The sequence below is a fragment of the Coenobita brevimanus genome, chromosome 68 (genome assembly GCF_032717465.1).
Source record: "Coenobita brevimanus isolate Jiangsu-jjx chromosome 68, ASM3271746v2, whole genome shotgun sequence".
NCBI lineage: Eukaryota > Metazoa > Arthropoda > Malacostraca > Decapoda > Coenobitidae > Coenobita > Coenobita brevimanus.
The window spans coordinates 773,525-787,500 of NC_137021.1; the positions used below are offsets into that span (position 1 = coordinate 773,525).

At 44.9% G+C, this 13,976-nt stretch overlaps 1 protein-coding gene across 1 annotated transcript in view; it reads left to right on the plus strand.

Annotated features, from left to right (window-relative positions):
* The first annotated feature begins 11,750 nt into the window (after positions 1-11,750).
* The window catches only part of LOC145405798 (sulfhydryl oxidase 2-like), a 29,723-nt gene continuing 27,497 nt past the window's right edge, over positions 11,751-13,976 (plus strand). Inside the window, exon 1 of the mRNA XM_080277034.1 lies at positions 11,751-11,860. Within this exon, the coding sequence (XP_080133160.1) occupies positions 11,751-11,860 (110 nt within the window). The remainder of the gene's footprint in view (positions 11,861-13,976) is intronic.

The following is a 13,976-nucleotide window of genomic DNA, read 5'->3' on the forward strand; positions in this document are numbered from 1 at the left end:
CATGCAGATCCTCAGGGAGATACATATGCAGTTCTTGCTCTAAAAAAAAAAAATGATTCCTTCTACGTAGGGAGCGTTAATATTCTAACGCACGCTATCTAAGCAGTCTAGGTCGACATTAAAAAAGAAACAGATGGCCTAAAATAGTGACGTGAAATATGCAAAATAAATCGCTATGATGGAGGTACTAGAATGTGTCTTTAAATGACAAGGATACGTGCCTTTTCCTCCTCCTCCTCCTTCTTCTTCTTCTTCTCTTTCTCCTTCACCTTTTTCTTTTTGTTGTTGTTGTTGTTGTTGTTGTTCTCTTCTTCTTGCAGATAGGTCGGTGCACCACGTACAAGATGAAGGAAAGCTTCTTATCTACTTACTCCGGCGTCTTCCTCTTCCCGAAAGGATCACCACTTAGAAAAGAGTTTAATAAAGTGTAAGTGGAGGTTTTAGGTATAAGTGAAGATCATGTAACTAAGTGTTAAATATGTGACAGTATTTCTTTAATGTGTCGTAGGTGGGGGCGTCAACTATCACCATCGATCACACGCACGACACTGCAATACTCCCTTCATCTTAACTTAGGACAGTTTTTCGTCCTTTTGCAGCCTTTGTCACGTAGCTCAATGAAAAAAAAAACATGGACAATAAATGGCAATGCACGTTTCCCATACCTTTTGCATTTTGTCTTGTTATGCCTTCCATTTCACCTCTCTCTCTCTCTCTCTCTCTCTCTCTCTCTCTCTCTCTCTCTCCAGTGTTAGTGGTCTTCGCGAGTTCGGCATCATCAGCCACATGCACGACGCCCTCTTAGTCAACGCTACGGAGTGTCTGAAACCCGTCAAGGCGGAGTCTGGCAGGGCACTGGAGATGGGAGATTTCTATGGTGTGTTCTCCATTTATTGCGGAGGTGAGCTGACGTAAATAACAGATGACTAAAGAACTAGATAAATAACTCAATAAATCAATATCTGGTAGGGCAAGAGAACTAAGGGATTGCAATGACGTTCTCTAGGTCGGAGGTTACTTGAAGAAATAGCTAACATCACCAGCATCATCATTATAAAAAACTATCAACTTCATTATCATCATCATCATCACTTTCATTTTACCTCCTAGAAATATAACTAGTATCAGTGCCACCACGTGAAGGCGCCCCTCTTTGGCACCACCCACGAATTAACTAACTATAACTAACTCAATAAATAAATAAATAACTGGTGTGTGTGTGTGTGTGTGTGTGTGTGTGTGTGTGTGTGTGTGTGTGTGTGTGTGTGTGTTTCCTCAGGCGTGGTGTTGGCGATGGTGTGTTTCCTGATGGAGATACTGATGGGGGAGAGCCAGGGGAAGGAGGAGGGATGGCGCTAACTCCATCAATCTACGCCGCCCTCCATCATGGCACAGGAGTCTCGTGGTCTTAGGAGCCTCTCTAGCACCATATACCCCTTCAAAAATCTTCAGACAACTTTCAGCACTATTTTCGCTGACAGCACCGCATAACCTCCTCAGACTGATGTCACCAACCTTGTACTGACTGAACTGTGCTCTATAAAATAAAGTTTAAAACTGTGTTTTTTTTTCTGTGTGTGTGTGTGTGTGTGTGTGTGTGTGTGTGTGTGTGTGTGTGTGTGTGTGTGTGTGTGTGTGTGTGTGTGTGTGTGTGTCTATCTCATTAGCCACCTGAGGATATGTAGGCTTAATAATGTCCATTTTTACGACATAATTCGAGATAAGTCAAGCATATATATTCAATAATAGTGTGGCATAAAATTCCAGTGTGTCAAATTGTTAAGAGTGTTGGCAGTTTATTAAAAAGGGTCACATGTGTTTTTGAAATTCTACATAAATGAAATGCCTTTTTTTTTTTTTTTACAGTTCGTTGAATATGCCATACAAAAAATATTGTTGAAAAAATAATGTATGGGAGTCCTCAGTCTCAAAAATATCATAAATAAATAATACCCAGTCACTCAGTAAGGTAAGGGAGTGACAGGCAGCGAGCAGTAACTCTATTTACAAACGTGAACCTCGTGGACTCCGCGAAATCGGAAACTTCAGCTTTGTCAGCAAGTGAAAGGTGTCCCGAAATGCAGGGAAAATGCCAGACTACACACCCAGCAGTTTCAGGAAGGTCGTTAGAAAGAAGAGTTGGTAATGTGTGCAGTATGTGTGTCGTGGTATGCCATGGGGTTAATAAGACACCCAAAGCACAGTTAATTTTTCAATTCATCAAAGTATGGCTGACTGTAAAGGATGGCATGTCATATTCTGATGCTGGAATTGATTTAATATGCAACCAGAGCACCACAGCGTCTCCTGGCATCACTGAGAGGTTGGAAACACACGAAATTCTTGAAATCCTCGTAAAACCCTCTGTGCGAGATGGCAGGGCGAAAACTGTTATTACAATCATATGGTGCAGCGCCATTCAAACACCACAAGATAGAATACGGTACTATACACTTAATCACAGAAACTCCTGGTGATAGTGAGATGCTGAAATTACAAGCAATTCCAGAGCGTCTGGCGGTACAACCCCCTGTATGAGATGGCAGGCCAAAAACTGTCACAAGAAAAATTAAGTTTTAATATACAGTGCAGTTCGAGTACCGTAGAATGGCGTGGTGTTAGCGGCAGCCCAGTAGCAGTTCGGTTTGAGTAGATTATGTTAGGTTTGAGGAGTTAGGATAGGTTTGAGTGTCACACAACACGACCCTCACGTATGGGATGGTAGGGATGTTGGCAAAGAGAGAGGCGTTTTTTTATTTTATATATGGGGCAATTTGCACATTGTAGAATCTGGTGTTAGTGAAAGGTGGACATCCCAAGTCACTGTAAAGCGTCTCGCTATACGGCACTCTGTAGGAGGTGGAACGCTGATGTAATTATGAAATTGTGATGTACGGTACAATGCGGGCACCATAGAATCTCCTTGTGTCAGTGTAAGACCGTTGGCACAGGTACTTCCTCTCAGTGCCACAATAGGACCCCATGTACGGGATGGAGGGCACGTTGGCTAGGGTGAGGCAGTTCTGGGAGGGGCCGATTCCGTCCACTGTGACAAACACTCCCCCCGTCACCTTTCTGCCAGTGCCATGCCACCGCCACGGCTTCGAGGGAGAGTCCCGCGAACCTCCTGTCCACACTCCCTCGGTGTCCCCTGCAGGTACAGATTCCAAAGTTGACCTGCTGTGTACACAAAGGAATGAGAACAACGATAACTCTTGCACTGAAGAAAACTGGGCACAAACAGAGTACGTAGAAACGCCAGCTCTTGGTTTTCATAATGTTAGGTCACAGTTACAACTGTGCAACGTTAAGTTAGGGTCAACAAACTGAGTGATGTCAGGAATGGTTTGAAGTGGCTGGGCGGTGTTAGTACTGAGCTGGTGATCCTTGTATCACAGGATCGTGTGCCAGTGGATCAAGATGATATAGTATTAGGATTAAATTTGTGTCAATATTAGTTTCAGCAATCTTCCATCAGCCCAAAAACATAAAAAAAAACACCTTTCTTGGGAGATGACGCTTAGTAACTCCATCTGTTAGCCTGCAAGGAATACACAAGTCAATGGAGTTTATATTGGATGACTGTAATGAGGCAAGAGTGAAGAAACAACCAGGTCCCGAGATAAAGTAAAACACGAAGAAAAAGTAAGGAGAGGCAACGACAACGAAGTAAAGAAGCACCCTTGTTCAAAGTTGAAAAGTAAAATTTGAAGAAAAAGTAGGGAGCTAAGTAAGGAGCGAAGACAACACATTTAGCCGAAGATAAAACGCAAAGAAAAAGTAAAAGTTACAAAAATGAAGAAATTATTAAACAGGCAAGGACACATGAGTGAAGGGCACCCATGTCCAGATGTAAAAAATAAAATGAGAAATAAAAAGGTAAGGACACGTTAGGTGAGGGCAGTTATCATCAGCGTACCAACCCCTCCATTCATCCTTGCTAGTCAGGTTAGGCCAGGCTGGGGAAGTGGTGTCCAATGGCTAGAAAAGTGGTCTGCTGTCCAATAGGCATTCGACTACCACTCCATAACCGTGGATACTGCGTCCTTCATTTACCCTGCGCCCAAGCCCTGCGTCATGACAAAACTGACTCCTTCACCTTCGCATGACGTTAGATTAATTTTAGGTCGGGATGGTTTAGTTTAAGTCAGGGGCATCCATCACCATCGGTATCAACACCAGCACTCACCCACGCCTGTAGGAACTGCGTTTTCATTTGTTCTGCGTTAAAACCCATTACTGTTAGTTTAGGTTCGAGCAGGTTAAGTTAGATCTGAGTAAGCTAAATTAGGCCCGAGGAGGTTAGGTTAGGTTAGGTTTGAGGAAGGTAGGTTAAATCTGGATAGACTAGGTTAAGTCAGGGACATGTATCATCACCAGCAGCAACACTACGGCCCGTATTCTCGTTCATTAAGGAGTCTCCCTAGCAGCTCTTCCTTACAGATTTATTTTTGAATCTGGCTGGTTAAAAAAAATTTGTACGTTACTTAGGCAGAGTATGGTGATATTAGAATGATGTAAGCAACACAAAAACAACGAGTCATATATAATAAGCAGGATAAATCGCTTAGGAAGGGGTGTCAGGGAGAATACAGGCTCACGACTCACCTAGGAGTGCAAATACGGCGTCCTTCACAGCTCCTGCGCTTATATCCTGAATTGCGGCCGCCCTTCCCCCCTCCTCCCGGCATGACGTGACCGCATCGCCCCAGGTCTTTGCACCCTGCCTGCCCACGAAGTAGCACTGGTCGCCCATCACCACGTCACAGTCCCACACTAGTGTAGAGGGAACACAGACTGACTGATGGATAGGTGTGTATGTAAGTTGATGGGTAAGGCTGTAGGGAGGTAGGTAGGTAGGTTTGATACACACACACACACACACACACGCACACACACACACACACAGAGGTAACTTTACACTGTCAATTCACTGTCATCTTATACACAAACACCGATAGCAATGTATAATGCCTACATCAGTCACACATACACTTCTCAAAATTAATCTCCTTCACACAAAATTTTCTTCCATAATTGCAAAAATATTTGGTATTGACTTGAAAAGAAAATTCACAGATAAGAAAACGAAGAATTACCATCACAGAGAAAAAAATTACCTGGGACTCTTATAAATTCTTCATGATAAGATTTTCACTTTCCTCTTAAAAATGATATTGTTTGAGGGTCATTACCTGGCCTGCCTCACCACACCTTCCCTAGTTAGTGATGAAGTAGAGGTGAACCACTAGGGAAGAACAAGAACACTCACCACACACTCCATCTCGCAGTCTGAAGTCCTCATCACACTCACACTCATAACCTCCTTCCGTGTTGCTGCAGATGGAGTCACCAGGGCAAGGGGAATCATCAGTCTCACACTCATTGATGTCTGAAGGCAAAGAGGAAGGACACTGATGAGTACTGTGAGATTAGGAATAACAACACAGTATCATCATCATCATCATCATCATGAAAACTTTCCCACCTAATGATGGGGTTAGGAAGGGTTCAGAAGGCAAAGAAAGACTTCGCCATCATCATCATCATCATTCTGACCTCTGATCTCCTTTTCCCACCTATGGCTGGGTAAGGTAAGGCCCAGAAGGCAAGGAACGGGGAAGAACTATCGCCAATACAGCCACACACTCATTCACTCATCATTCAATCCCTAGGAATCCACAAATCAGTTTTATAAGTGGCAATGGAAATTTAATATTCTTTTATTTACTGTGGAATTAACAGCGGAAATGGACAGCAAAAAGGGTGACATATAACGAAAATCTGGTGTATTTTTGCGATGCTGTGCCCACCTTCACAGTTCTGGCCATCTCCAGCGAATCCCTCGTCACAGGCACACGTGTAGCTGCCCTCGGTGTTGACACAGATGGCGCTGCTGTGACAAATGCCATCCACCTCACACTCGTCCACATCTACGAAGCATAATCATGTTTAATCAGTGCCTTCTGTTTCACATCTGAGAGAATATTAACTGATGTGAGGGGAGTAGGTGGGTTGGTGGGAAGGTAGGCAGGCTGGTAGGTACATAGGTAGGTATATAGGTAGGAAAGTACGTGGGTAGGTATGTACAGGGCTCCCTGATAATCCAGTCGGCTCCTCCCCTCCCCATCTAAGACTGTTACTACTTCCCCTTTCCCCTACACCCTCTTCCACTATCAATACTCCCCCTTCCCCCCCTCCACTACCTTATTCCAAACTCTCCCTTTAACACTTACCTCCTCCCCAGTACCTTATGCCACTCCTTCCTTTTATCACCCCAGTAACACCCCCTCCCCCTCGCCCCCAATTCCCCTACACAGGTGATCTCTGGGGGAAGAAAATTCAACGTCACATTCATCCACATCTGTTTGGGGTGATGTCCTGTGCTTAACTTAGCTTGGTGATTTCCCGTGTTTTGCATGGACGGCTTAGCGTTATCAGTATCTATCCTGCATCGTTTATTCATTTCCTACTCACACTGCCACACCTACGCCCACACCAGCAGACTAAGCATCTCCATAACATACTCAGTGCGTTTCCAGTGGAGCGCTATTTACAGACCGCCCTGTTTATATCTCAACACTGTGCAAGGAGGTAAGAACAAAATAATAAAATATAATAGGAATAAAGCAATAAAGACATCAACTACACACAAGGAAACTTCGCTCACCTTCACATCCCATCCCGCCCTCTGTGAAGCCCTCCTGGCAGGTGCAGGTGAAGGAGCCCTCCGTGTTGGCACAGTCGCCGTGGGGTTGGCACGGACTGTTGGCAGGATCCGCACACTCATCAATGTCTGGAAATACAGGCACGTGAAGTAAAAATTGATGGTCAGTGTCCTCAAAGAAAGACGCGAAATTATAATGACTAAATCTCTCTCTCTCTCTCTCTTAACCTTATGAAGATATTGATGAGCAAGTGTTGTCAGACTAGGAGACTCATTTAGATTAGTAACCGAGGAGACTCACTCTTACCTCACATCTAGGGCTCATTGAATTTCATGCAACCACAACTTTGTATTTATGATGTGGGAGTGGCCCAGTTCCGTCAGATAAAAACACTCTGACTACAATCAATGTTTTAACAGGACACTACATGGTTAAATAATAATAAAAAAGGCATACAGTACCAAATAATGATCATTCTTGTCTTAAAGGTAACAGCAAATTATGATCAACAGTCGGAGTGTTAATATAAGCACACATAATCAGGTGTTCGTCCATGTCTTCACACAAAATCACTTACTCTCTCATGTCTTCACACAAAATCAGTTACTCTTTCATGTCTTCGCACAAAATCAGTTATTCTCTCACGTCTTCACACTAAAACAGTTATTCGCTCATGTCTTCGCACAAAATCAGTTATTCTCTCATGTCTTCACCCAAAATCAGTTATTCTCTTATGTCCTGACCCGTTCAGTACACAGTGCCAGCCTACCGTCACACACACCGCCATCTCCCGCGAAGCCAGGGGGACATCCAGGCTCAGGCACACAGGTGAAGCTTCCCTCGTTGTTGTGGCACACCTCACCGCTGCCACAGGGGCTCCTCTCACCCTCGCACTCGTTCACGTCTGCAACAGTGACCCACATACTCTCGATAACCCACCAGACACAGTTCAGTAGGGGAAAGAGGATAAACAATGATCCTCCAAAGAAAATGTGCATGAAATTTTTTGATAGGTAATTCAGACTGTCTCATTTTTTCATGCCGGGAACTAGTTGAGACATTAGCCCCGAAGTCACCACTGTTAGTTACTGCAGACTCATAAGACTGATTTTTCAAAGATTATGAAGGAGGAGAAGAGACAGACTTTTTGCTGCCGATGGTACATAAGATAGTGTCGGTGCTCACCTACACAAGCGCCGTCAACGGCCTCATACCCGGCGATGCAGGAGAGGGTACCGGTGTCTGGGGAACATACGCAACCAACAACACCTTCATCACACTCAGGCGCAGCTGACATGGGCAGGAGATGAAAAAAACATCAGAGGGTTTTGTTTCTCAGTGTCATGAATTGCTGCCATGGAGAGGAGATACTTGATGGCGTTACCTGATCGAAAGGCCTCCAGTCACATCTTCAGGGTTGAACCTATGGATGACTGACTCTGACTGGGGCGTTAAAATCCGTAAACCATCAGGCACTTCAAAGTACCAGTGAGGCAGTAAATTTAAACTCACAAGGGTTGTCAGCATCATCCAGTATATTTAAGCTTACGAGGAGTGTCAGCATCACCCTATAAATTTAAACAGTAAATTTATACTTACAAGGATCGTCAGCATCACCCTGCGAGCACCATCCTTCGGGCACCACACAGCTCGGCGGGGTGACAGGGCGGCAATCTGGGTTCTGATCTGGAGGCACGCAGAGGCCATGACCGGGATGGTGTTCAGCAGGCAGCCAAGTGGAGTCGTTTGGGCACTCATGGCGGGTCTGGGTGCCGGCCACACACTCGTAGTAATGCCCACAGTCACTCGGGTCGGGAAAACGGCCTTCAGTCTCACAGGTGAATTTCCCTGCAAGAATTATGCACATATTTGGAAAAGTCGATGGCTGGGGAGATGTTATTGTTTCAGCCCGACTTGGACCCTATTCAGTTATGGATACTGATGGAATGTAGGTGTTTCAGCTGGGAGAGAGAGAGAGAGAGAGAGAGAGAGAGAGGGGGGGAGGAGGAAGGGGAGGGGGGAGGTGATGGAAGAGACAGATGAGGAGGGGGAAGGGAGGAGTAAGGAGAGGGAAGAGAGGGAGACAGTGGTAAGAAGGGATGAGGAGGGGCAAGGGAGGGAGGGAGTGGTAGGGACGAATGTGAAGGGGAAGTGAAAGACGGGGTTGTGGAGTTGTGGGGAGGAGTGAGAAGTGGGGACGGGATAGAATTTACCTGTCGGCCATGTGCACGGATCTTCACATTCCTCAGTCCCCTCGTTGAACATAAGGCCGCAGGGACACTGGTAGGGCGTGTGTACCCAGCCGCTGGTGATGCTGAAGGTGCAGCCGTGGTACTTCGAGCAGTCCGTGCGGTCCGCAAAGAGTCCAGAAGTTTGGCATGTGTAGTGATCTTCGGGGTACACACAACGCCGAGCCTCTTCACTGAAAGTCATATGTCTTGAACATTCGTGGCTAACTGATTCCTCGCTCCCATGTTCGCACTCAAGGAACATCCGCTCACTGTATGGATCGCTGCGAAGTTCATTTTCACCACTGCACATACAGTTCTCAGGACTGTGGGGGTAGCAGACAGCCCCTCCGAAGTCCTCCTGTCTATCATCACAGAGATTTGCTCCCATACATTCGTCGGTGTGCGCCTGGCCGTTGACACAGATCACGAGAGTCCTACAGTTGGCACAGAAGAAGCCGTTGTTGTCTTCGTCACATATGTAGCTGTAAGTTGGGTCGGAGGCCAGAGCGCGAGGTTTGCGGCCCATGCTGGTACAGTTCTTTACCTGGGAGCAAGAAGAATCCATAGTAACCCCCTGAATCCCATACGATATTTCTTCGGTAATATTCTTGCTACTTCAGGCTGATTTTGTTCACTTTGAACAAAAAAAAAAAATCTGCAGTGACGAGGTTATGAATAATCTCCATCAACCCCTTCACGACCTGATCTCTCTCCTTGAACTTAGGAAAACCGTCTGAAGGCAGCTAAAATTAAGTAGGAAAATACCTCATCGGAGTGAAGAGGTTCATTGAAGAAGCGCATATTTTTACGTACAGGCTACAGTATGACAGTTACAGACAGGATCAAAGCCATACTTACTCCTTTACCATCTTGAAATATTTTTTTATTTTAATCAATGTACTACCAGACAGTTTTCTTCAAATTAGGAGAGACTTTCTGAACTGTAGGTGGTCCGATATGGCCTTCACTGACCCCTTCACTGCATAAGATCTCCCTTATATTTTTTCTGCTTGTCTATCACACATTTCTTTACTGACCTTCCAGGAGTGAAGCGTCCTGGGCTAAGCTACACTGTCCAGACATTTTAGGGGACAGAAACCACTTGTTCTTCACCCCAGAAAAATTCTATATCCATACCTGTATCTATATCAATCTATCTATCTATAAGAGTTAAAAAAAACAGCCTGTTAGTATCACGAATAAAACAGAAATGCATGAATAACAGTTCTAGAGTTATGAGAACAGTGCGATACCTGGACTTAGAGTGCATTATGTATATTATGATGCTTGGACTCCTGCCTCACTCACCTGTCTGGGGCTGAGGCACTTTTTCACCTCAGGGCTGAAGACGCCGCCCCTGCATGACCCGTGGCGAAGGGCGAGGCGGGACCCTGAGGCGACGGGGTTGGGGACACACTCGATGTACTCCCAGCAGTTGTCGGGGTGTGGGAACCTGCCCTCCTTCACACACTCTAGGCTAAGGGGATCAGGATTTGTCATATCAGCACATTACACATTACACGATGCTGGTGCAGTGGTAACGCTCTCGCTTGCCATCTGGCAGACGGGAGTTCGCGCCTCGCTCAGGCTGCGAAAAGTTTCACTGACGAAGTGGGTGGTTACTGTCCCCCTTGAGCAAGGGGACGGGTGTGTGCGTGTGTGAAGGTCACAGCCTTGCCCTTAGATCGGACTATATGAGCTCTCAGCTCCCTTCCGGGAGGGTAAAAGCTGACGATCACGACCATCAAGTGATAATGACCGACCCGGTGAATTACACAGCTAAATCTACTCTCGTTCTCACACTGTAGGCTTTCGACACCATGGATCGTAATAAAAACACATTATTTGTATATTTTTCCTGTGTTTCTTGAGGACACAAAACCACCATGCTTACACATCACATACGCATCAAAATTAAACACTAGGTCATCACACAACAACCATCATTATATCACTACAACCACTCTCACACCACCACAACCACTATCTCATCACAACAACCACAATCACACCACCACAATCACACCCACACCACCACAATCACTATCACATCCCAAGAAGCATCATCACACCACCGCAATCACCATCGCATCACACCAACCACCACCACAACAACCATTTCATCACTACAATCACCATCACAGCACACAAGAACACTCAAGGAAATTCTCAGACGGAGATAAATATAAGATGTTCTACTATGAGCCTGAAGGCAATGTGACAATGTGATGTGATAAGTGTGATGTGCATTTGTTGAGAGAGAGAGAGAGAGAGAGAGAGAGAGAGAGAATTTAACGAGACAAACTGAAGACAAAGAGGAAACCGCAATGCCAGAAATCAATGAGGTGGTTACGATGCTAAAACTGACTCACCTGCCATCTTTTAGGCGTATCAGAGACGTCACGCCCACCTGAAAACCAGACATTATTATTATTATCATCATCATTACCATCATCATCATCGTCATTATCCTCAAAAATAATGTTAAGAGTATCATCACCATTATCATTATCCCTGACCCGTTCCTATTCATGCACATATAAAGGTTGAGTAGGATCCACTTTGAAGATTGAGCCGTGACATGATGTTAGTCAAGAGGAAGTGCTATGGAAAGGAAGTAGAGTCGAAATACTTTTTAATTCTGCCACTGAGCTACGGGAAATAAGCTGCAAAAAGGCGAAAAAGTCCAACAACTTCTCTCCCTTCCGCTGTTATGAAGTTCTTGTTGCTGAAAAAAATCGTCTGGTTGGGTGAGATGAGAATACTAGCGCACTCTTAGCTCTAAAAAAAAAATCATCTGATGTTAGCTGGAAGAGGAAACTAGAGCTGTGCCGACCATGAGAAGGCTAAGATGGACCAACTGAAGGACACCCACCACGCAAATCATAAGGCCAAGGCAATGGGAGAGGACGGTCATCTTGTGGACCCTAGGACAGCGGAGGTGACACTGGCCTATCTCTGGTTGTCCCTCTCCTTATATACTCCTGCCTCACCTCCCCCCCCTTCCAGATACCTATTGACACGTTCACCCAACCTTGTCATACCTACCCTTCTAACTCCCATGTAAGTCCTGCCTCTGCCTCTAATCCAGTCCTCCACTTCTAACTCTACCTCTAGACCAATTCTCTACCTCTACCTCTAATCCAATCCTCGTCCCATTATCCAGTCCTTGATCCAATCCTCTACCTCTAACTCTGCCTCTAATCTAATCCTCTACCTCTAACTCTACCTCTAATCCAATCCTCTACCTCTAAACTAACACGCTCGTCCCCCCTTGCCCCCCCTACCCCGACACCCCCCTTCACTGGCCATGCCTGGCTGCACCTCGCCGTGGGAAGGACCCTGGCGAGGTGCTGCCTACCACAAGGGGGCTGCCGGTTCCCCCCACACGGTGTATGTACTGTTTCTGAAGGACGGACCACCACCACCACCACCACCACCAACAACAACAACAACAACAACAACAACCACTAGTCATATCTTTTCCTCTAAACCAATCTTACATCTACTTCTACTCTACCCCGAACCTTCCTTTTTTTTTTTTTTTTTTTTTTAATAAGAGGAAGAACGGACCAAAAGCCAGAGGCCCACAAGTCTGTCCCCTCCATGAAAAACACACACACACACACACACACACACACACACACACACACACACACACACACACACACACACACACACACACACACACACACACACACACACACACACACACACACACACACACACACAGCTAACAGAGAGCCACATTCAAGATCCGTTCATTTCGAGATGCCTGGACACACTGCATTTGAAAGACTGGAGGTCACAGTCAGCAGGAAATACAGACAGAGGAGGACAGTTCCAGAGTTGACCTGCTGCATACACGTACCTTGCATGGACTACGAAAATATACCAAATGCCCCTTCTACTAACCTTGTCTTTACCTCTACCTGTACCTCTAACCTCTACCTCTACGCAGGATCTCGCTCGCACGGGCCAAGGAACCCCCAAGCACCTTCACCTAAGTCATTTATTTCCCAAGCACCTTCTCCAAAGCTATTTATTTTGCATGTGGCACTGGAATAATCTTCTGCATTTTCTTGGTATCAATTTAGTAGTGGTGTAATCTGCATAAGTCGCATACAAGAATACGTTCGCCTTCAGGAGGGCAGAGGCTCCCCTAGGTGAGAACAGATCGTCTTTCTGTGGTAAATAGATAGGTAGATTGATAGACAGGTAGACAGATAGATAGACAGATTGATAGACAGACAGACAGATAGATAAACAGATAGACAGATAGATGGATAAATTGTAGGGAGAAGAGGTGCAAGGGAACTTTCTAATCAAACATTATTTTCCTATACGATACATAAAAAAGGCTGAAACTCTCTCTCTCTCTCTCTCTCTCTCTCTCTCTCTCTCTCTCTCTCTCTCTCTCTCTCTCTCTCTCTCCCTGCCATCCATTTTCTTCCAGAGGATGTGTTACAACGGCAGACCAGAAAGTACTAACCTATCACTTCACATTTACTCTGATAACGGGGGAGATAAAGATATTTCTATTGATTTATTTATTATTATAGCAAGTTTACTGTTACCATGGGGACGAGAAAGTTTTATTATGATTATTGTTTTTGTTATTATTATCATTATTATTATTATTATTATTATTATTATTATTATTATTATATTTCAGAGTATGCTTAAAGCAGTGTGGAAATGAGAATTTCGAAGGCGTGTATAATAATAATAATAATAACAATAATGATGACGAGGACGACGACGGTGAAGACTATGACAGTGATGATGATAACGATGTGTCCCTTTTCGCCGAATCCTCCAGTGAAAATACTTATACTCTCTCTCTCTCTCTCTCTCTCTCTCTCTCTCTCTCTTTTAAACCCTATCTCGCCCATTTAAATCAGTGCAAACAGGCATAGGAAAAATCAACAGGTAGTTCTTCAAATGTAATGTTTTTTTTTTCCTTTTCTTAATCATATTCACCTCGTCTTAAATCCCTTCATTACGGCGACACAGTTTTCACCGTATTCTTGCCATCACCAGACGATTACATTCAACTTCCGACAGACCCCCTAGC